The 22,696-nt window shown below is 40.8% G+C and overlaps 2 protein-coding genes across 5 annotated transcripts; both read right to left on the reverse strand.

Annotated features, from left to right (window-relative positions):
- Positions 1–405: 405 nt before the first annotated feature.
- On the reverse strand, positions 406–17,246 carry slc5a6a (solute carrier family 5 member 6a). 4 transcript variants are annotated; one of them, XM_026341260.1, is made up of 18 exons: positions 17,012–17,246; positions 11,384–11,484; positions 10,288–10,527; positions 9,978–10,199; positions 9,517–9,582; positions 8,786–8,837; positions 8,555–8,622; positions 8,171–8,325; positions 7,745–7,885; positions 7,524–7,653; positions 7,258–7,346; positions 6,677–6,789; positions 6,251–6,318; positions 6,053–6,139; positions 5,754–5,938; positions 5,483–5,586; positions 4,721–4,842; positions 406–4,631 (listed from the first exon to the last, which is right to left on the reverse strand). In XM_026341260.1, the coding sequence occupies exons 3-18, from the start codon at positions 10,411–10,413 to the stop codon at positions 4,431–4,433; spliced, it is 1,929 nt and encodes a 642-aa protein (XP_026197045.1). In that variant the 5' UTR covers positions 10,414–10,527; positions 11,384–11,484; positions 17,012–17,246; the 3' UTR covers positions 406–4,430. The 4 variants fall into 4 exon arrangements, with proteins under 4 accessions (XP_026197045.1, XP_026197042.1, XP_026197044.1 ...); XM_026341257.1 differs by lacking the exon at positions 17,012–17,246 and adding an exon at positions 16,642–16,964 and having other exon boundaries at positions 4,431–4,631; XM_026341259.1 differs by lacking the exon at positions 17,012–17,246 and adding an exon at positions 14,346–14,368 and having other exon boundaries at positions 4,431–4,631.
- A 915-nt stretch (positions 17,247–18,161) lies between these two features.
- On the reverse strand, positions 18,162–21,356 carry rpl7l1 (ribosomal protein L7-like 1). Its single transcript, XM_026340599.1, has 6 exons — positions 21,300–21,356; positions 20,722–20,830; positions 20,043–20,206; positions 19,765–19,902; positions 18,901–19,010; positions 18,162–18,764 (listed from the first exon to the last, which is right to left on the reverse strand). Exons 1-6 carry the CDS (start codon positions 21,311–21,313, stop codon positions 18,556–18,558), a joined length of 744 nt encoding a protein of 247 aa, XP_026196384.1. The 5' UTR covers positions 21,314–21,356; the 3' UTR covers positions 18,162–18,555.
- Positions 21,357–22,696: the final 1,340 nt, after the last annotated feature.

Below are 22,696 nucleotides of genomic sequence, written 5' to 3' on the forward strand. Positions count from 1 at the left end.
AAACAGTTCATGTATTTGAATGGATCGATTTTATTAACACTAGTAAGTAAATTAAAGTTACAAAGCAAATTTTCCTAACAACAGTGAAACATGTTGGCACATTTGAACGCAGCCCATTTCGATTTTTCACTGAATTAAAGGTGCACGCAACAGTTTCCTGTTTCCTCCCTCAACAGGACCGTTCCTCTCCGCTCTAACCTGTAACAGAGGATTCTCTTCTGTCTTTCAAAGACAAGAAAACAGACGTGTCTCATGTCAGAAACAGGCGCCTTCCACCTGTATGATTCATTCATGGCACTGCTGGACACATGTTAGAGTTAGAACGTCACAGAATGAAGGCACGGACAGAGCAGAGACGTCACGTTGACGTCTGTACTCATAAGGTTGGTTTTTGGAATGCATAACTGGAAGAATTCTTGTGGATGGGAGAACAAATATAATAAATATTGTTGAGAACAATATTTATTGTTGCTGGAAATTACTAAGTGCCGTGCTTTTCTTACACTACTGTCACCTTAACTACTGTGTGGTTCAGACTGAACTGCCACTGTAACAAGGCCACTAATGAATAAAATGAGCAGGCAGAGAACGTCACGCTGACATAAACCTCATTCTGAACTCATGAACACTATCCGAGTGGCTTTACTTCAGTCAGATTCTCTCAGTAGCAGCACTACTGAGTACTGACCTCATTGTGCTTAATTAGTTATGTTAGTGTTCATTAGTTATCACAGTGCTCTGCCCAGTCGGAGTCTATAGTCCATCTCTACCCACGGGTCAGCACTCGACTTGGGCTCCGTTTGGTGATAATGAGGGTTTATCTGTATTAATAACGTTACAGGCACACACTTCAAGTAATTTCAGGTAAGGAGGACAGTATGCAATCACAAGTAAGTACAAGTCATCACGTCATTTAAATTACCAAACTTTCAATGTTTTTTTTTTTTTTAAAGATGTGAATTTACCAGCTAGAGTTTGGAATGTAACAGTAAAAATGGTTCGGACTGGTTTCCTGTGTGAAACACTGGCTAAGGCAGATGGTGAGGTTTTCAAATAATGCTGTCCACAAGTCAGTGGACGTCTAAAGGTGCAGTCACACCAAAATTCACTTTGCTTCATGTGTATGAAACACAGACGCCCCACCTCCTTTGCTTCTCAGTTACACTTGGTCATTTGGCTTTTTTTCCAAAGCGACTTACAAATGAAGTACAAGGAAAGCAAAATATCTAAGTCAAGGAGAAACTTAAAGGAAAGTGCTCTTTCTACTTGAGGTAAAGTTCAATCTGATTCTGATTGTTTTCTAACATGTAGCTGCGTAAAATAGCAGCTAAAAAGTGGTACTGCGACCTCCGTGTTAATCACGTGATGCACACTGGCCCACAAAAACATTTTTTATAATAAATAAAACTGTCCAACTGTTTTAAAGATGTCTCTGTTGTCATGATGAATGGGGATTTTTGGGGGTCTATCTTCCATGGAGCAACTAACAAGTGACTTTGATCCAGTTCCTGTCGTCGTCTGCTATTGTGAGGTGGACTTGGTGTGACTGCACCCTCAGGGTGGACTGTTACATTCCCAGTTCTACCTGACATTCACTAAAAAAAAAAAAAAAAAACATTTTATAGTTCTTGCATATAGAATTCCACATTTCAATTCCTGAAATGTGCACAGGCTTTAGGTGAAATTACAAAAATATACAAATATGATTTCAAATACTCTTCTGTTGGTAAAAAAAAAAAAAAGAAAAGAAAAGAAAAACATGACAGAACTCTGTATTCTATATGCTTTGGCTAAATCGAGGTATTTGAGCTTCAGGATGATAACATGAACATGTTTGTGTGATGGACTGCTACAGAACGTGGTTTTAAAAGACTATCTGGTGGTCTCGAGTCCCTAATCCTTTTCAAACGGTGAGAGACATATTCAAGCAGATTTTCTACTCTGCTGCTGAACTTGATTGTCTGGTATGTACGTGGAACATCGTGTGACTGAAGGTGCAGACACGTGAGAGTGTAAGGCTACTGAAACGAATCATTTCAGAAAGGTTATTATTGAAATGAGATGTGGGTGCACTGTTGTTAAACATGCTTCATGTGGACTCTCCTTAAACTGCAGAAAACCTTCTGGCAACACGTCGGGCTGTTAAGCTTAAACACACCAGGTCACATCACAAAACAGCGACACAGACGGTACCGAACGCAAACACTGAACACACAAAAACCCTCTCGCCCTGCACAGCGACGATCGATGACTTGTGGAGATGGTCAAGAATTCAGATTCCAAAAACAGTGATGTCGATGATGAGCGTGTTCAGAATATTCAAACGACACACTAGGACACAAACCAAGTCGCACACTGACAACAACCTGAATATAAAAGAAGACGACGAGGTGTTTGAAAATACAAAACTACCAGAGATGGTGTGGTCACAAAGCGTGTCGTTAACATTATCAAATAAAACAGGTCAAGTTCAAATGTAAAAAGTGGGAAACCACCTACCATTTGTGCTGTAAAATATGAAAAACAAAATAGAAGCAAACACACTAAACAGAGTTATGAAGTGCTGCTAACACAAGTCATGGTGATACCAGCTGCTCAGTGAGGCTCTTCACAACTACATGGGTATGTTTAGTGTCAGTTATTAGAGCTTGAACTCACTGTGGCTCTGAAGGAGGACATGTTTTCACTGGCGTGCCAGCGTATGTGTTGTAAACTTTTCATGGTCGTGTGTCATAAGTGTGATTAGACTGATTAAATTAGTATCTCTAATTTAATGTTTATTTTACATCAGGAGTCTCTGGAAGAACCAGGGGGGGGGATCTGCCCCCAGACCTCCTAATGTCAACTTCAGCTTGTTGTCCTGGCAACAAACCAGAGGTTTGTTCTGTGGTTAAATCAGTGTAACAAATACGACAAGTTGGATTAACTAACACAGCATGTTGTGTGGATGCAACATCACCTGAAGCCCTAACTACAATACAGACAGTATAACTCAACAATCCACTGTCAGCAGCAGCAGTCTGATCACATTCCCAGCTACTGAATGTATGTATGTGTGTGATGTGCAGGCTATTATACATACATGTACCTGTGTGGGAGAGAGAATGAGGAGATGATGCAATTCATACATAGTGTGTCATTTGAAATTCATTAATATTGATGGTGGTAACAGGGTCACACACAGGCACCAGTTTACTGGTAGTATTCTTCTGACTGACTTAACCTTCACCTGTTGCCAGGTTCTCATTGTGCTGTGCTTAATCTGAATGTAGTGCAGAAATGATGCACATCAGTAGACATGCACCTGTGGTGCTGGCAGTCTCACTTCAAATTTGTCAGCTGTGCTTTGTCGACATGTTTCAGCTTTGCAGAGTTAAACTTTTTAATTCTCTGCAGCTCTGCTGCAGTAAAGAAACAAAAACATTTTCTCTCTCTCCCCATTAGGACAGAGCCAACAGAAGATGTTCATGGTTTCAGTATTTGATATAATCTCCCCACAGAGTTGCTATAAAACTCACTTTTACACTACTGGTGCAAAATTCTAAACAATCATTTAACCTGAACATAGTAGGTTCTTCTCCAAAGGCTCTAGAAGAAATGAAGTTTGGTCTCTGTACCGAAGTAGTGCACTATTATTCACTGTCCACAGTGTCTGAATTAAGAGCATAAAACTGATCTACTACATCGTATGCTGTCTGCAAAAAATCCAACAATGGACAAATTGTATTGTACACAGCACGTACACTAATTTAACAAAGTGGATAAGGGGACTGTCCTTAGTGGAAACACCTAAAGCATGCACTCAACGGGTTAATTCCTACTCACACTGTTTGCAGGAACATGGTAGCTGATTTACAGTCCTGGTCTGGCCACACTATTAAAAATCTGCAGCAGCAGCAGCTAGAGGGTGTCTCTGCACTATCACAGCACCACAGACACGTCATATCTTCCACTGAAGCTCAGGCTCTCTGAACATTCTTTTCTCTTTATATTAAATTCTCTGATAAACACTGATTTCATTATTCTTATTCTCTACGAAAATAACACATTTTACACTTTGTAGCTTTAAACTATCCAAGTCTTTTGTCAAACAACAGATCCAGTCACAGCGGAACAGCGCACTGTGCAGGAGAGCTGCCCACCTTTAACTTAGAGCAGTGCACGTACAGCTGCCGAGCACGAATGCCCGACAGAGATCAACTGACTAGTTTTTTGGCCTTTCAATACACAGTTCACATAATGACAACATTTGAGGAAAAAGGAAGTATCAAAACCAAGCAGATACTGAAGATGCTTACTGTTTGGACTGTTGGTCTAGATCTGTGTGTTGCTGCATGTGTGTCCAAGAATATGGACGGTGCAACAGCTGATTCAATGGGTGTATGTCTGGATGTCTTATGTGTGTTGTAAGTACGTTGAAATAAAACTGATCACAAGGCTGTCTCCTGAACTGTGTGTGCTGTCAGCTGGCACGAGGGCAGCTTAATCCTCGTTTCCAAGTCGTCTTTCTCCGTTTGTGCTCTGTCGCTCTCCGTCTCTTGCTCCTCCGTCACCGTGTCATCTTTGCAGTACGCTGCCCCGTTGCTGTCTTTCTTGGCCATCTGATAAGGCTGCACGTTGGTGTCTTTGGACTAGTCAGCAGAGATAAAAAGGCTAATGAATGACCGAGGCTACGTTGAACAGAGCAGGAAGACGCACAGCAGTGTGGATGTGAGGTTACCTTCTGAGCCAGAGGTGTGACACAGCAGAGCTTTTCTCTGTAGCGCTCTGGGAGAAAGAAGAGCAGTGTGCCAAGGACTGGATACACTGTGCCCGGTGTCAGCTCCTTCTCCTTCATAGGTCCTAAAGTGGCACAACGTCTTTTTTACACTTACATAAGTGCAGACAGGTGCTACATTTAATAACACTTTCTGCATGTGTTAATGTGTTCTTTGTATAACATTGCTGAGTTACTTAAGAAAACGTAGTACATTGTGCTGAGTCTCACGTGTTATGTCTAACTTTTATCACAAGGGGGTAGTATAGTCATTGATGCTCCAAGTGCATTAGTTCTTGTTTTCTGTTGTGTGTGAGAAACCAGATGGCTGTGTGGGAAACTAGGTTGAGAGTCCATCATGCAAAGTAGATGAATATAAGTATTTAACTCGTTGAACTACAAATCATAGTTTTGAGAAGTGCACACTAGAGTGAACACTTTAAAAAGTTATCTCCTAATATCCTCCAAAGCCGTTTGATTTCTATGAGAGTAAATCAGCTGAAAAGAGTTGTTTTGCACAATTATGACATTCTTATGGGACTTTATTACCACAAATATACTGGACCTGCTAGTTTCAAGTGTGACAAGTTAGAAAGGGGTTTTTAAATCTGCAGTGCATTCCTTTGTAGTAGTTCTCAGGATTCATGTGACTGAAAATAAAATAAAAGTGAATATGTATTGATGTCAAGTTTGGAAACTTAAAGCAAGACGTCTACATGTGTGTACCTGTTAGCAGGCTGACTATCAGTCCCACCACTACCACAGTGGCCGAGTTGTGAGCGCTGTACCACATGTAGGACAATGAGTAAAGTGCCTCCACGCCTGTGGGCCTGAAGAGTGGATGAAGGGCAAAGATTGAAGAAACAAAAACAAGACACGAAAACCACCCTTTAAAAATACATCTTTGATTTATGGTATGAAAATGTTTTTTTTTAAATCATAGTGTTTCATCAGCAGTGCATATTAATGAAGCTACTTCCTGACATCAACTGATTACCTTGGCTTGGCTGTGTTGGCGCTGACCAGTGTGGTCATGACAGTGGTGGTCATGTTGTCAAACAGGGGCAGAACAGTCGTGTTGAGTGGAGGTACTGGAGTACCACTAGACATGCGCATCACAAAACTGCCAATGCCAATCCAGAAGGCCATAGCAAGGCCAGCTGCTAATCCGACCACTGCACCCTGGGGAGAGATCAGGGGGTTGTCATTACTACCCTCATCTCCCCTATTCCTTCATCAACATCATCAACAGATGAGTACAACTGAACATATTCCCTATGTTAAAGCAGGACTCACAATTGAGTTTGCCCAGGGAAAAAACATTCCCAGACAGAAGAGGCCTAGCAGAGGACCCCCCACCATTCCAAAGATACTGAAGGCTGCCTGAGGACATAGAGGACAGAGGTCAAGGATTATGAACAGAAGAGTAAGAACTTTACATTTTCTACTAATCAGTACTATTGTGTAACAGCTCTGATAGGTGTAGACTGTTACCTGCAGCACAGATCCCATTATGGAGGCGAGGTAGGCCATAGCCAGACACACTAGGCCATAGGCCAAAGCTGAGGTGCACATGAAGAAGAAATATTTAGTTGGGAGATGTGCTCTTAAAAACATCCTTAGAAGATGAAGAGATTGTTAAGACATTATCACTAACTTCAATACTGTAGTGCCACATTAAATGATCTGAATATGTTTGTAAAGGACAGATCTCAGTTTATTTTTATCCATTTATTTGATTGCATTTGAAATTAAATGCAGACACACTAGCATGCTTTGTGAAACCTGGATTGGTTCTATTCAAAACACAGAGAGAGAAAAACTGGCGACACCATCAGAAGATCAACATGAAAACATTACATATTTTCATAGAGTTTCAGTGTGGTCGTTGAAATAAATAAATATGAGCCTTTGTTTTACCGAGTGCCTTGGACAGCAGTGTGGCTTTAGCTTCTGTCATGTTTGGAAAATGTGGTTTAATCAGATCCTCCATAGTTACTGTTGCTAGGGAATTGAAGGCTGATGAGATTGTGCTGGGGGAGAAAAAAAACAAAACACAAAATTAATTAATATCTGGAATATTTCTAAATATATTATACGAGCATCTGCACAGCACAGACCTTCACAACACTACAGGAACCCTGTAGTTATCAGACAGGACACTTTCTTTAAGAGACAGAATTTCAATTGTGTTCAGCTGATGAACTCACTTAAACTCTCACAAATTAATGGAGCAGGGGAAAAAAGTGAAGTGAATTTAATCGATATCAGAAATAAGACCAGTCATGCATGTTACTGTCAGGGTTTATTATTTAATGATTGGCTGAATTGAGGCCAAAAGCTTACAAATTAAACTAAACAACCCAACAACACGGTGTGGCAACCAGGCAAAAGTTCAACAACCTGGCTTGTAACCAAATCACCTGATGACTCAGACAACAAAGGAGCTTTAAACTAGTGGATGATCCTCAACTTCAAATGTGTTTTCCTGGGACATTTACCTGAGAGCTCCACTGAAGAGACAGGCCACAAACAGCCCTGGGAGCCCAGGCAGTTCCCTAAATACATCCATCACAAAGTAGAGCACCATCTGCATGCACACACAAACAATAAAATATCATTTAAAAATAAATTAAATAAATATATATAGTATATATCAACATCAAAATCAACCTATAGACTCCAAATCTGAAGAATAAGCAGGTACAGCTAATAGATAGATGGAGAAACAACATGCATTCACTAAAGTTTGTAAAGTTAGTTTCACCTGGTCCTTAGTTTTGACATAGCCCTTGTCCAGCGGGCTGTCCTCTCCATAGAGAGCAAACATGACCAGACCCATCAAACAACCTAAACACAGAACAATCTGCTGGCAGGGGAAAACAACATAGCAGGACCTGAAAGAACACAAGAGGTGAGAACTAATTTAGCTTTAGACTTTCCTGGACAGCATAGCATAGCATGTTGTGAGAGGTTGATGATACTGACATGACAGCTTCCTTCTCTGTGCGGGAGCTGAGGTACCTCTGGACCTGGGCCTGGTTGACCCCGTACAGAGCCAGCATCAGGAAGACTCCTCCCACACCCAGAGTCCAGAAAGTGTGACGCTCCAGAGGGTCAGGGTTGAGACTAAAGGGCCACAAAGTTAATACAAATGAACTTCTGAAATACTTCTTTATAGGTTTGATACCTGTAGTAGTTTAATAAAGTAGTAGTAGCAGCAAGATTCTCTGCTCATAATTTTAATAAAGTGCACACTGTTCACTGAGTAATACTTCTTTATAGGTTTGATACCTACAGTAGTTTAATAAAGTAGTAGTAGCAGCAAGATTCTCTGCTCATAACTTTAATAAAGTGCACACTGTTCACTGAGTAATTCTTCTTTCACTAAATACAAACATCACGACTACTCACTCTAGTCCAGCAATGCGGCTGCCATTGATAGCTTTTCTCCAGACCTCTCCTATGCCTCCTGCCTTACTGGTACCAACCACGATGACTGCTAGCTGGCCTGCAAACATGACCACTGTCTGGAACACATCAGTCCAAATCACTGCCTTGAGGCCCCCCTGCAGGACATGAGCACACAGCTTTATACTCGAGTCTTTCTGGCACAGAGGTGGATTCATATTAAGGTCCATAATGATTAATATTACTAATTATCTGTAAAGGTGTATATGGAGGACAGATTAAAAAAAAAAAAAAAAAAAAAGTTACTTCATGTAACTGACATGTTAATTACTATTATTACATTATATTGTTTTGTTTTAAAAAGGTTCATTTCATGTAGTGACTCACCAGAACAGTATATAGAGTGCACACCAGTCCCATGGCCAGCACTGCCCCCCATAGATCAAAACCTGTCACTACAAATAAACCAAGTGGAAAGATTACTGCCAAGCACCAAACAGGTTCCCCGGTTATCCAGGTGAAATGCTGTAACTGCAACATGTGCTGTGTTAAACTATAAACTATAGTGGGGTGGATCCTGGGGTAAAAGATTGCTATAAACAAATATGCTTCTCTTACCTGCATTGAGTGCTAAAGCTGGAGCATACAGGACAACCCCCATATAAATAACCTGCAGACGAAGCAAAAAAAACAAAACATGTAGCACCGCAGGGAGACTCACAAGAACAGTCCTGACTGAATTAATGTTGTATAATCTGGGGAGAAAAAAAATGAGCCTGTCTATTGATTTGCTTTGAGAATAACAGCTGTGGCATAAATGAACACAATTCTATCATTAGAGAAAATGTAGTTACTGGTAACCCTGTAAAAGACAAATAATAGACATTTGCCACAGGTCATTGTACATTTTCAAGGCTTAAGTTTCAGACTGTAATATAATTGGAAGAAAGACCTTACAAAATATAAAATAATGTCAATTCAAAATATGATGGATGACTAGGAATCTTCACAGACATTGACATATGACTACATTAGGACACATACTGCATCTGCCACCCAATCCATCCAGTACTCCACAGACAAAAGATATTTCTAATCAATCAAGTAATGAGGCTTTGAGCTAACACGTTCTGGACTGTAACAGTAGTTTTTAATTGGCAATTATAGAACTCTTACTGCCATTTGGAAGATGATTCTTTTTCTTAATCAATGTTTTACTATCCAACTAGAACTGCAACTGGCAACAACGTCATCTTACATCACTTACTGTGTAAAATTAGTCATTTACTAAAGGCAGAAAATTAGCACTAGCAACTAATGTATAAAGAACTAGAAGCAGGCTAAGTTACCATTTGAAAGATGAAGGTCACAGTCCCACATACGCGAACCGTCCTGTTGAATCGCAGCTCCAGATACTGTTGTGACGGAACAAAAATGCAGATTACATATCAAGTATGTAATGTCATGTACAGTCAATGCTGAGAACATTTAATCTAAGGATGAGAATGGTCATTTTAGGTTTCTGATTATCTAACCCACATCATTAAGATAAGTATGAAGCCAGTGTGGATACAGCATCATCTAAAGATTTACACTCTTGAGACAAGAACATTTGTTTGTTACATGTTTACACAATAAGGTTAAGACAGAAGCATAGATAAGATAACTAAGCTCTAAGATCACAGACACCACACACTAGTCAGTGGCAGAGTGTAAAATGGTAAAGAGGAAAGAGGATGTTATAAATCCACCATAGTGCGCATTTATGTCAAACATCGTTGTTGTGTGTTGGTTTCCTCTTGGTGTGTACCTCATAGGCACTGGAGAGTCTCAGCCTATAGAAGACTGGTATGAAAACATGAGCAGGGATGAGCAGGCCCAAGAAGTAGGAGCAGCCCAGGAACCAGTACTGGGTCCCAAAGGTGTACACCTCGGATGGAGCACCCAGGATGGCCACAGCTGACTGGAAAGTGGCCAACAGTGACAGAGAGACAGGCAGGCAGCTCATGGACCGGTCAGCCATCAGGAACTCCTGAGGTCAATAAAATGTCAGCGTTTCACACACACAACCTCAATATAACAGCCTGAAATTGGTTCGCGTCTTTAACACCAAATTCTACCTGTGTTGTGCGCTGGCGTCCACCAGAGAAAGCATAAAAGAGTCCAATGCCAGCAGAGGCCACCAGCAGCAAGGCAAAGATGACATAGTCCACTGTTTGGAAGTGCATCTGGTCTACCTCCACCATATTGATGCTGGATACGGTGGCTGGGTTGGGGGAGTAAAGGCTGTTGAAAGCACAGCCTCTCGGGGCTGATCACAATGTCAAGGAAAGTAAATCACCCATAGGGAGACTCTTCAGCTGCAGGAAGAAAAAAATAAAAAATAAGTGAGAGTGAGAACACTAATCCCACTAAGACCTGGGGGAACTGGCAGGACAGTGCAGCAAAAGTATCTTTGAAATAAACCCCGACAGCAGCAGGAGCAGTGGGACAACAACATCTATAAAGTTTCTTTTCTGAATCTAGACCAGTGTGTGTAATACACCTCATGCAGGTTTTATTATCATTGCACCAGTAATAAATACCATTCAGCACAGTGTTAAATGCATCACTGGCAACATCATCACAACAGGGTGGGACAACAGCTTAATCTACTAGCTACATATTATTAGTATGATTTGTAAATTAAATTACTGCGATATGAGCTACATTGAACTGCTCTGAGAGTGAACAGAGTAGAGAAGAAAACAGTATGGATAAACTAGTCTTGTTATTGGTGTTACATTGTTTAGAACTAAATCGGCATCACTACAAGATTCCTGTGTCGGATCCTTAACAGACAGGCAGAACATGGATGTCTGATCTGTCTCGATAAGATGCTGCCTCTCAGCCCTCCAGCCACTTTCTTCTTGTGGCCACTTGTGCTAATGCAATTAAAAATCCTTAATGGCCCATAAAGCATTCTTCTCTCATGACTATAGGTTGGATTTTAAACAATATGAAAACATTCCCTCAGCCTAGAAAAAGTATCCTTGTGATGTCAACACAATGTCAACGTCAATAAAGACAACGCAAATGTTTGTACAGGACCCAACACAGAAACACTACTGTACATGTACATTGAAATGTATCAGAGTAATAAAACAACTACAGTCATACATGCTACATTGTGGCAGCAAAAAGTACAAAGGAGAAACAGCAATGGACTTACTGTACCTATCGAATCAAGCTGCTGCTACTGCTGCTGCTGGCACACACAGCCACTCACAGTGCTCACTGGAGGGGAGTATCTTGGTTAAAACGCCCATTCACGGTCACTGTGGAGATAGGGGAGAAATTCAGCAAAATTAATCCCCCCCCCCCCCCCCCCCCCACACCAAACAATACTATTACAAACAATCCTATACCTGCTCAGCTTTCTTAGTACAGATCATTTAAACCAAACAAACCCAATCCGTTGTTATGTTTTCACAGGAGATACACGACCCTGTTCTTTTAGTTGCTTCACTTTAGGGGATTTATTTTTTTTCCCATGCTGTGAGAACAACTCATATTCCACTACAACATAAAACCATGTTGTCTTTCACAACTTGCTCCTTTCATGGTGGTCAGGTGAGAGTGAGGCTAAAAGGTTGGACTGACAAAAGGAACAAGGAGAGGAGAGCATGTGCAGCAACAGATAATCAACAAAATGTACCAGCAAGGTATGTAAAAGAAGTGAAAGAAATAATGAATAGAAGGGGGTAAAGTCACAGAGCCTCAGTTCAGTTACCCTTACAGTACAAACATTGCTGTATGTGTGTAGGAGAAAGGAAAGTTGACAGCAAGTTTGTATAACTGTTGCTTGTTATTTATCACATCTGAATTATAATCACAATAGCATGAGGATTAATTTACAACGGCTTTTTGAGGCTAGTGGAAATATTGAGATTTATTTAGAAAGTATCTGTTGACATAATCTCAAGTTTTGATTCAAGGGTCTGAGACTTGACAATGTGCCATTTTGAGTGCAAACTTTGTACAAAACATATAACAATGAACTGCATGCCTAGTTAAGAGGATGAACAGTTTTTCAGGCAGACAGAAATGTTTTGAGACAGGGAAGGCAGAGGAATGTTTAATGCCATTCCTATCCATGTACTCCGCTATCACCACACGAAGCAAGCTGATGATGCAGCTGCCCTTTAAAATCTACAAATCTTAAGAAGTTCAGAACGTGAACTAGTCTGATTAGATTGTGAAGTCACTTTGAATACAAAGAGAAAGTGCCACTAATAAATACAATATAATTGAATTTCATTATAGCAAATCCAGTCTTACCACTGACATGTTCTTATCAGCACGCAAAAATAAACTGTACCAAACCGTTGTGTCTTCTGCAAATCTCTTGTCAAATGTTTTTGCACGTCAGAAGGTTGCTGGCTCATAAAGAGTGATGTCATCTCTCACACAAATAGTACTGTCACACATGTTGAGCTGTTTATCAGAGAGGCACCGCACCAGTTATATTCACATGCTTCCAGCTGTAAATGGCAGCAAGGGGGCAAATGTTTCAGATGACAAATTCTAGACTCTGCCAAGGAGTCCAACTTCATCCAGTTGGTGGCTGTTGACATTTTTGCAACTTTGTTTCCGTAGTAACCAAAGAGCAACTCTGCAAAAGATCAGCAAGTTTGGAGACTGTGACTGTGTGGGGTTACGTTTGTATTCATCAAACAGAACTGGTGCTCTGCACTGACTCGCTGCCCATGTGATACTATGTGCTGGTTTGATCAAGCACTGGTGAAGACACATGACCACATTAAATCCCACTCTTATTACAGCTAATCTACCTGAGTATGACTGGTTGGCAACAAAGCAAAATACAGCTGGTTCTATTCAATGCTCACAAAGAGGGAGAAGTCTTTATTGTGACTCTCCTCATTCATTATATAATACATGTCTATACCAGTCTTTTGCAGATAATATGCAGAACAAGACATGCTGAAAGTCTAAAGTAAAAGTAAAGTAAACATTGCATTGAGCAAGAGCTTGTACAATAAGCAACACCTGGTTCTACTGTTTTATAGAAACCATTGCTCCTCAGCCACAGGTTTGGAGCTTGTAGCCCCTCCTGCTGCTATAGATAACAAAACTCTTCAGTGTGTGTGCATGCACTCAAGTAAGCAGGTTACTCAGGTAATATGGTTGACACACACTCAAGAAATCTGCTTTGGGCTGATTTTGGAAGCCTGGTCCACAGATTTGAACTGTATGGAGACAGAAAGACCCCTTTTTTTTTTATTTTTTATTTTATTTATACTGTCTGAATTAAATTTACATGATACGAAGAAAGACTCTATTGCCTGTGTGTACAGTCTGAATTTGCTTTTTTGGCCAGTACAGTATGTTTGCACATAAGAGGAATCTGATGCAGTTTTCTACTAAGGATGCACATGGTCTTATAACTATATATATCATATATATGATGCCCTGGCTTAAACATATCCTCCCTACATTGTAAGAAAAAATGTAACCAACACATATTTTAAATATTAGATAAAACTAAGTAGCATCAAAAAAACATAACAAAAGGAGGAGAGGAACAGAAACAGAAACAGTGATTGTGGTCAAAGCTGAGCTAGTGGCATGGGTGCTTTAACCCCCACACCTCCCAGCCTCGTGTGCAAATGGAAGAAAATGGAAACCTACTGATTGATCGTGACAGAGCAGCAGGTAGAGCATGGGAAAGTCTGCAGCTGCACAGACAGACTGCTGAATGAGACGTGTGCTAAAGCACATGAAAGTAGTTCAAAACAAACCATGTATGTTCATTCTCTATCAGCACAAACAGCTCATTCAGATTCTGGTTGTGAGCATTCAAACAGAGGATTAAGTGAAAGTAAAAGGCAAACCAAAGAAATCATACCAGATTTGTCCTGATGTCTTTGGCAGGAATAGCAAAATGGGTCCATTAAGAATCAGTCAATGTGCCCTTTATAAATGCAGCAGCAGTTTCTTCTAATTTCACAGATGTACAAGCTCAGTTTGATAAAACCACCACCACCTCCACCACCACCTGCCCTCTGACCTGAGGGACAGTGATGAACCCATTACACACCACATTAACATGAAGAACACAACAAAAAAAGAATTGAACAACAGTAAAAACTAGTTTCTTTGACACAACAGTACTTACACAAGCCATTCCTCCACGTTTAGGCAAACGTAACACCTGATCATTTTAGTTTAGAGAATTCTGTTAAATATAACAAAAGTTCAAAATGTCTGTTTTAGGAAACAATTATTTCAAAAAGGTACAGACAAGTGGCTTATGGCTGCTATACAAATTTTAGCTTTGTTTCCTTTTTCACTGCATGCCTCTGCTGGAGGCAAAGATTTGTAGGTCAAAGTTCACATCTGATCGGACTAAAACATTTGGCCAGCCATTAAAAACACTATTACCTTGTTTTAGTGTATTTTATAGCTATTATTGACAAAACACAATGAAATGATTAGTTTCACCATAAATATTGATACGATTTCTAATGGTTAGTAGCATCATTTCACAGTTTAATCTGTTGTTGGTTACAAAAAAAAAAAAAAAAAAAATCAAGTTCAGCATCAAAGTTGACAGACACTTGTCTTCTTAAGTCCAATTTGTCGTTATGTAGATATTTAGTGAATGTTTAAGATTGCTATTTTCACTGTTACTTTAGCTTCTTGTGTAGTTTCAGTCGAGCCCTCCAGTGATTTTGACTATTTTCCCTCCTGAAGGCAAAATGTGTGAAGATGGGATTAATGAATGTCACTGAGCAGAGGCTCCATATGTGTCAAAGTCCTACAGCCCTTTAGCTCAGCAGAAAGCCCATGGTTTAGGTTTGATAATTAATTCCTCTATTAGTGTCAGTATTGTGTTTGTTTGGAAATTGGTTCTTGAATCACCAAATGACTGGTTGTTGTTATTGAAATCATTGATATCATCAAGCTGATATGGAATTCAGATTCAATAAAAAACAATTACTGCTCGTTGACCTTTTACACTGAACCATCCAGACTTCCATAAAGTGGATGACATGACACTAGTAGGTTGTAAATATTTAAATACCAATTAAGAGTTACAGGTTACTGTAACAGGAAATGTGATAACTCTAAATGTGTCCAAACATGCGTTTTGTATATGTATATGTAATTAACCATTAAGATTTTCAAAGGCAGTGAAACAACTATGTATACCATCATATTTTAACACATTGTTATCTTCTATAGCAGGAAACACAATTCCCACTATAGAAGATACATCTGTATGCACTCGCATACTTACACACAGACACTATTTTACGGTCACTGGCTTTGGAATTTGCTCATCCATGGGCCCCAACTCTTCTTCTATCACAGGCTAATAATTTGAGTAATCACTAAACCTTCGGCTGAAACACGGCCTGTTCTGAGAAACAACTACCAGGACCAAAGACTGCGACATGAGGTTGAACAATTTGACACTTTTGTTTTAAAACCTGAGCAATAGAGATAAAGACTAACTGATAGTGTGAGATGTAAAATCACTACTGATTAATGTGATGTTATCAGTTGTAAACGACAGTGCTGTCAGTTGAGAAATGCACAAGCAGCTGCACTGAACACTGTTAGTGTTATGTGACAAAAGGTAATACTCAAGAGGCACATGTTTTTTGTAGCTTGTGTCTAATCATTGGCCTGTTTAAGAAGTGATATTTCTTCAGTGTGTAACTTGTAAGACGCATGTCAGGTTATCTCTTGCCAGAGGAGCACCAGTAAGAATGCATCTTAACTAATGGACACTAGAATTATTTTTGAGGTTAAATAATGAAGCCCATTTAAGTTATTTATTCAATTAGTCAGGACGTTTATTATCTTTTGTGAAGGCATGGTATATTGGTCTCACTCCCACAACAGCAACATGAGGAAGCATCACTTGAGTCACTGAAGCAGTTTAGAGCTGTAAGATGACAAATCCAACCAACTGAGGTACTGCAGAGTACAAAGTAGTCAGTGGGGTCAAACTTTTACAAGACTTCCCAAAAACAATGTCTGATCTCATTTATTGATCCGTTCATGTCCATGAAGTGACAAACAACAGCCTTATGACACTGATGCACAGATCCTGTTTACAGTACTGACATAAAGACACCATGGTTACTGATTTCCAACATTTTTCTTCTTTACAGTGGAAAACCCAGCTGTATGATGAGTATATATAAAAAACTGTGTGGTCTATGCTCATCCACAACATTTAAACCACCAGGTGCCGTTAATGTTAATGTCTGTGAGTGAGTGTTTCTAACTGCAAGAGAACAGTGAAGGTTACCGGTCTGATGCTGTGTCCTTCAATAAGTTATTTGCATTTTAACCACATGTCTATTTACCGTGTGACCCACACACACACACACACACACACACACACACACACACACACACACACACACACACACACACACACACACACACGGTGTTACCTGTTCCCGTGTTAGCGCCGCGGCCACTCGTGTGAGTCCGCTTCCTGTGCCGAGCTATCCGAGCCGGCTCGCGTTCACCGACGTGACTAACGTTTCAGCTCCGTCCAGATATTTTAGCACCACCGGCTGTTCTGTTACCGACACATGCTGCCGCAGTGTCCCGGTATGAACCGGGTGCTGGTGAGAGCACCGCACCGCACCACACCGCACCGCACCGCACCGGTCACAAGTTCAGCTAGCAACACCGCGTGCGTTAATGTGAAGCTAATCTCACGCTGTTACCGGACAAACCCCGCACTGAAACACAAACCTCTAAGTCCTCTGCAGAAAAATGTCGTCTTAGTGTGGTAACAGCGTGAGGAGGGCTTACCTTTAACCTTTGTTCACTGCCAAAATCGCGAAGCCACGCCACATCACGCTGCCATGTGTCTGTGACCATGTCCACATGCACTCTCCTTGAATCGACATGCTGCCTTCACGTGCTCCACGAAAACTACCAATTGACACACGCCGCCGCCGGCAAAACGTAAAAGTAAATAGCTATTGGCGATTTAACACAGGTTGAGTGCAGTCGTTGCTTTGTTCGAACCAGTGTTTACATCCCAAACAGACACCAATACACAGCCGTTTTCTTCTGTCATTGTCATCACATCCAGTAAGCTACGTCATACTGTATTTTTCCGAACCTCATTCATTCGTTAAATTTATTTATGTACGATCGTTCCATTAACCCTGAAGGCAGCACAGCGTGTGCTCTGAAATTCATTTGATTAGTTTATTGATTTGCGATTTTCCGTTTGAAAGAAAATGAAACGCTAAGTAAATAAATAGAGTTTGGACTTAACACCACACACGACAGTTGTGTAACTACCAGGACGGCTTCACAAACGCCAGTGTTTTGTGTGGGCTGTCAAACGGGACAGCAGTTTTAGCGTTTATCGTGACGCGGAGGGGAAGAGAACATCGTCACCATGGTAATTAATCACCATGGCAATAGCATCCGACTGATTATTAAGACGCCGTATGGTTTGCCAACTCCGCACAACTCATACACACGCTCGCTCCTTTTCTTACCTCTTCTGTGTCCATTACAGGTGTGAGTACATCGCTAGGGGTGAAACACTCTCCATCGCATCTGCCTAATGACACATCTCTAGTTCATACTACCTCCCCGACACCATCCCCCATTTATTCCCAGTGCGCATTCGTGTAAGGCAGCATCAGAGGTTGCCACATCTCTTTTTTCCCCCTCCTCCTGCAGCTGGTGACTCATGTCTCCTTGAATTAATAGTGACACTGGTGTAACACCACATGAGGGAGGATGAGGCTGCAAAAACATCTAATGTAACTAATGTAATTCAGTAGCTTTTACTATCTTTATATTAGTTAAATTAAATCATCCTCCCTTCACTTCAGTAGGCAGCTGTGATGCTGTCTTCACACACATTCTGTGTCAAACAGAACATTAATGAAAAGTTATTCAACATTTTATTGTAATAACAGAGAATCAGACTAGTCAAGACTGTACACTTTCTCTTTACTGAAATCAACTGAATATAGCAAGTCATTTGCTTTGGGATGGCTCCTGCATATAGTAATTATTCAATTACTACTCTTAAATAAGTAGCAAGTACTGATTTATTCCTCTGACAATCTGAGGAATCTTATTTGTTCTGACTGAGCAGCCTTTGTGTCTGCTTCCACCATTCCAGGGTCGAGGCACATGGCATTTTTAATCATGAGCACATGACAGACAACACGGTGAAGGCAAAAGACAACATTTTTCTGGTCTTTCTCCTGTAACAGGAGTATGGGTGCGCAGGGTGAAACCCATGGGCTTCTCTGCCCAAATTTGCTCCTTGGTTGAGAGCACCCCCGAAGGTGCTGCTGAATGTCCGTTTTGTGTGTTTCTCCTCAGTTCAGTTGTCTGATAATGGAATTAATGTCTGTGCCACGGAACCCAGGGTTTCCCAGGTCCTTCAGGAGCCCTGCCTTGTCCCTGGCGGCGTGACGAGCCACTGACAGCTTGAAAGGCAACAGGAAATTGTTGGCGGCTCGGAACCCTTTACCGACTGAGTAGATCTCGTAGATCAGGTCCTCCAAACAGATGATGCCATGTTTACCTGAGGAACGGAGGAACATTTAATGGATGGCAGGATGCATGTCATACCCTTCTCTCTGTTTCCTGACAGTTTGCATATTGCTTCCAACATCTCTTCAACATCTTTCGCTTTTATTTTTCTGCAGATGGAGACTTACCCATGTGCTGCTCAATGAAGGTGTTGTCTGTGAGAGGAACTCTCTTTCTGCCCACCCTGGTCTGTCCGCGTTTCAGAACGAGCTCACGCACAGACTTTAAATTGGGAAATCTGTTGGGAAGATTAAAGAGTTTAAGCGTGCTCTCACACCTACAGGCTTTAGTTTGGATAAATCAAACTCAAGTTTGTTTTCCCTCTTGATGCAGTTTGTTTTGTCTGGTGTAAACACAGTAATTGCCCTCGATTGCGTACTAAAACAACTGCATCGAGACCTCCCATAAGAGGTGGTCTCGATTCACCTCCATCATCTAGCGAACTCTGGTGCAATCCTCCTGGTGAGAAGCGTACCGAACCAAAATGGGGCCAAATGCTATGAATCGCATGATTTGAGAGTTTTGGGTAAAGTGTAGATTTTTGTTTTTCCACAAAAACATGCTGTCTGATTAATTGAGGACAAACGTGGAGACATGAGGAGCTGAAGTGCCTCATAGACACCAGGTCTGATGGCTCTGCAAGTGATGTAACGTAATAAACAATAATCAACGGGATGACCAACCTGCGTTAACATCCATTGTGAAATCATCTCTCTGCTGTCACACAAACGTACAGTAGTCTATAACACTTTACTTTCTTTACTGTATTTACTTTTTTTGTTCCTGCGGCAGAAACATCTGACCAATAAGCTGAGAGAATGTTCCTACACGATTTAACGTGACTCATTTTAGGTCACTTGGATTTTTCTGTGTTGAAACGAAGCCGAACCATGAGGAAAACGCTTACAAACTTATCAACTGATTCAGACCAAACCAAACTGCATCAACACAAATATATGTTTTACTGAAGCACAACAGCCATGATTCCTCACCCCCAGGCAACATAGGGCTCCACCATTTTCATCATGGCCATAGAGGTCTTGTTGATTTTGACAAAGGCTCCGCTGAAGATCTGCCTTAGCCTCAGCATCTGGATCACCTTCATCACCTTGGGGCTAACGCCCTTTATCCTAAAAAAAAAAAAAAAAACAAGATCAGCAACATTGAGCCAACTGCTGTCTGAACTTTTTGTGAAATACAATAAAAGCTAAAATGGGTGACGTGTAAAATTAATGGAACTTTAAGCTGACAAAAATAGAACAGTACTCACTCTCTGATGCGGACAGCAAAGGCCAGTCTGTTCTTAGCAGGAGGCAGAGGGGCGGGCGGCCTCTTCTCTGACCTTGCGATGCGGGTTTCATCACGATGACTCTTGTGGCTGTCTTTCAAGAAGTCTTCTAAACGTTTGAACTTTAACAACTTGCCCCTGCATACCTGGAATTATACAGGAATGCACATGTAAGTATCCAGGACTGTCTTGTTAATTTAGTTGACCCTTTATGACATCATAATAATGATTAGCATCAGGAGTGGGTGCTGTGATGGTCTAAATATCAAATTCTGACTGATTTAAAGTAACCACAATCATTAATTTCAGCTAAATCTTCGTTGTCCTACTGTCTGTACATTTCACAAGACATTTCTTTATGGACTTGAGCTGCAGCTGCAGCAGTGTTTGAATGTGACAAATGAGCAGCACTGTGATGAAACCAGAACTCTGGAGAAACAGGAGGTTGGTGCAATTCACTGCTTAACTTCTTTATTTAAGGGCAAGTAAAATGTTCATGCAAAACAATGTCACAACCTATTGTGACTGAAGTTATTAGTTACATAAACTATTTCTATTTTGGTCTAGAAACACTGATGCCTGGTAGAAGCTCCCTGTGCGTTCATTCTAAGGGAGGGACATGCCATCTGTGACGGGATTTGTAATCTCAATGCGTACTTACCTTTCTTTTCTCAAGTAATGCAAGTTTAGCTTGTGTTGCTTTAATGGCCTGGTAGGCTTTCCTCTTCTTCAGAAGATACTCGGGGACTAACTTGATCACCTTCTTTGACCTGACAACGGGATCGTACACAAACAGAGAAAGAGGACAAACACGTGAACTCATCAGTACACAGCGTCTATTTATCTTGCTCCTGCCAGAAGCTGCCAACTCTGTCAACACACAGGCACAGCTCGTGTTCAGCTGAAGCTTTCTAGTTTAACAACTTTGTCGCCAACCAAGCTAACAACATGTAGTTAGTAGTACAAAACAAAATCCGGCCATATATTCCTGTCACACACCAAACTGCTACAAACTGTGAAAAACTCGCTAGCTATGATGTGGCTAAGGTAGCATTACAGTCAACATTAGCCTACAAGGCAAATCGACATCCTAAAACCTGTCTTTTCTACATTCAATCCAACTAATAGCGCTCCCGATATGTTTTTCAAGAAGTTTACTTCTGGGAAAAGTCTCATAAAATTAAGATGGGTATAAAGAAATAACAGATGAACTTAGATATATTTTGCAGTCACACTCACTCTGACTCTGCCATGGTCTTAAGCGTCGCTTTAAATGACGTAGTAAACGTCACTCGTGCGTTTCTTCTTCTTTGGTTAGGACTGGACGGCGTGTTGTCGCCCTCTGTCGGTCGTTACCCGTCGCTTCAGTCTAAAAACACATTTATCAATGCAGTGAAGTTTTGAAAGTTATTTTTAGGTTAATCATCATATTCACAGATAGAGTGGAGTTATAAATACTAAATCACTTTTTAAAATCTTTGTAAATGAATTACTAAAAGTGCTGAAAGCTTTTAAATAACTCAGATCTCTGTGTATTTATGTATATTATTATTTATTTATGAATTGACAGACTTGTGGATCTGGACGTGTCAATTGTCAATTAGCTTAATTATCTATTGCAGTTATATATCAGATATGACATAAACACGTTCATGTTTCAGTAACTATATTTCAGTAATCTCATATTTACTGACGTAAAATGAGCAGCTCTAAATAAAGAGTACTTTTACCTTTTGGTACTTCAAGTATTTTCTGAACTTACACTTTTAAAATGCATGTATTTCTGCATGAATGTATTTCTACACTGTGGTATTGCTACTTTCACTATAGTCTATGATTGGAGTACCTCCTCCACTGCTGATTGCCATGTCTGACCTGTCAGTTATTTGGTGGGAAACAGCTTCATCTAGTGGCTGCAGGTCGTCATCACTAAAGGACAGATTCAGCACGTACTGTACCAAACATGAGGAGAAGCAGAGAAGAGATTTTATGCTGGAATCAGTCATAGTTGCTGATTTAGTGTCAGCAGATACTTTTGACACACACACTAAATAATAGGGTGGTAATGATGATCTGTACTCCTTTGGCCCTCAAGCAGTTCTTGGAAAACTTGTATTAGGTGCATTAAGGGTCATTCTCCTGCTGTATCTGTGTTTCTGTGAGGAAAGTGTTTTTTTACGTTACATGTACGTAAGATTTGAATGTAGTGTTTCAGATCCTCAGCAACGTCCAGAGCTCCTCTACTGGCCTTGGTTTCTCGATTGCATTTGAGGCGATGGTTTTAGTAACAGATCAATGCTCTCTCCACAGGAAGCTGCCTCTTTGAGCAGATTTCAATCAGTGCCTTCAAAGCAGCCCTGCAGGGCCGAGCCCTCCGACCACATCATCTGTTTCTGGACTCTGTATGCTTGGATGAAATTCTCGAGTCTTTCCCCACAGAGCACACTGGTGGCCTAATGGTTAGTGCATATGCCACATAACTGCATTGTCCCTGCTCTGGGTCCAGCTGAGGAGCTTTGTTGCACGTGATATCCATGTCTTTATGCACAGTCGAACATGCAACAAGTGTATAAATCATTACAGATAAAAATCCATGAACTCACAGCACTTTAACAATCTGTTCCTAACTCTAACCA

Source organism: Anabas testudineus, chromosome 24 (genome assembly GCF_900324465.2).
Source record: "Anabas testudineus chromosome 24, fAnaTes1.2, whole genome shotgun sequence".
NCBI classification, from domain to species: Eukaryota; Metazoa; Chordata; class Actinopteri; order Anabantiformes; family Anabantidae; genus Anabas; species Anabas testudineus.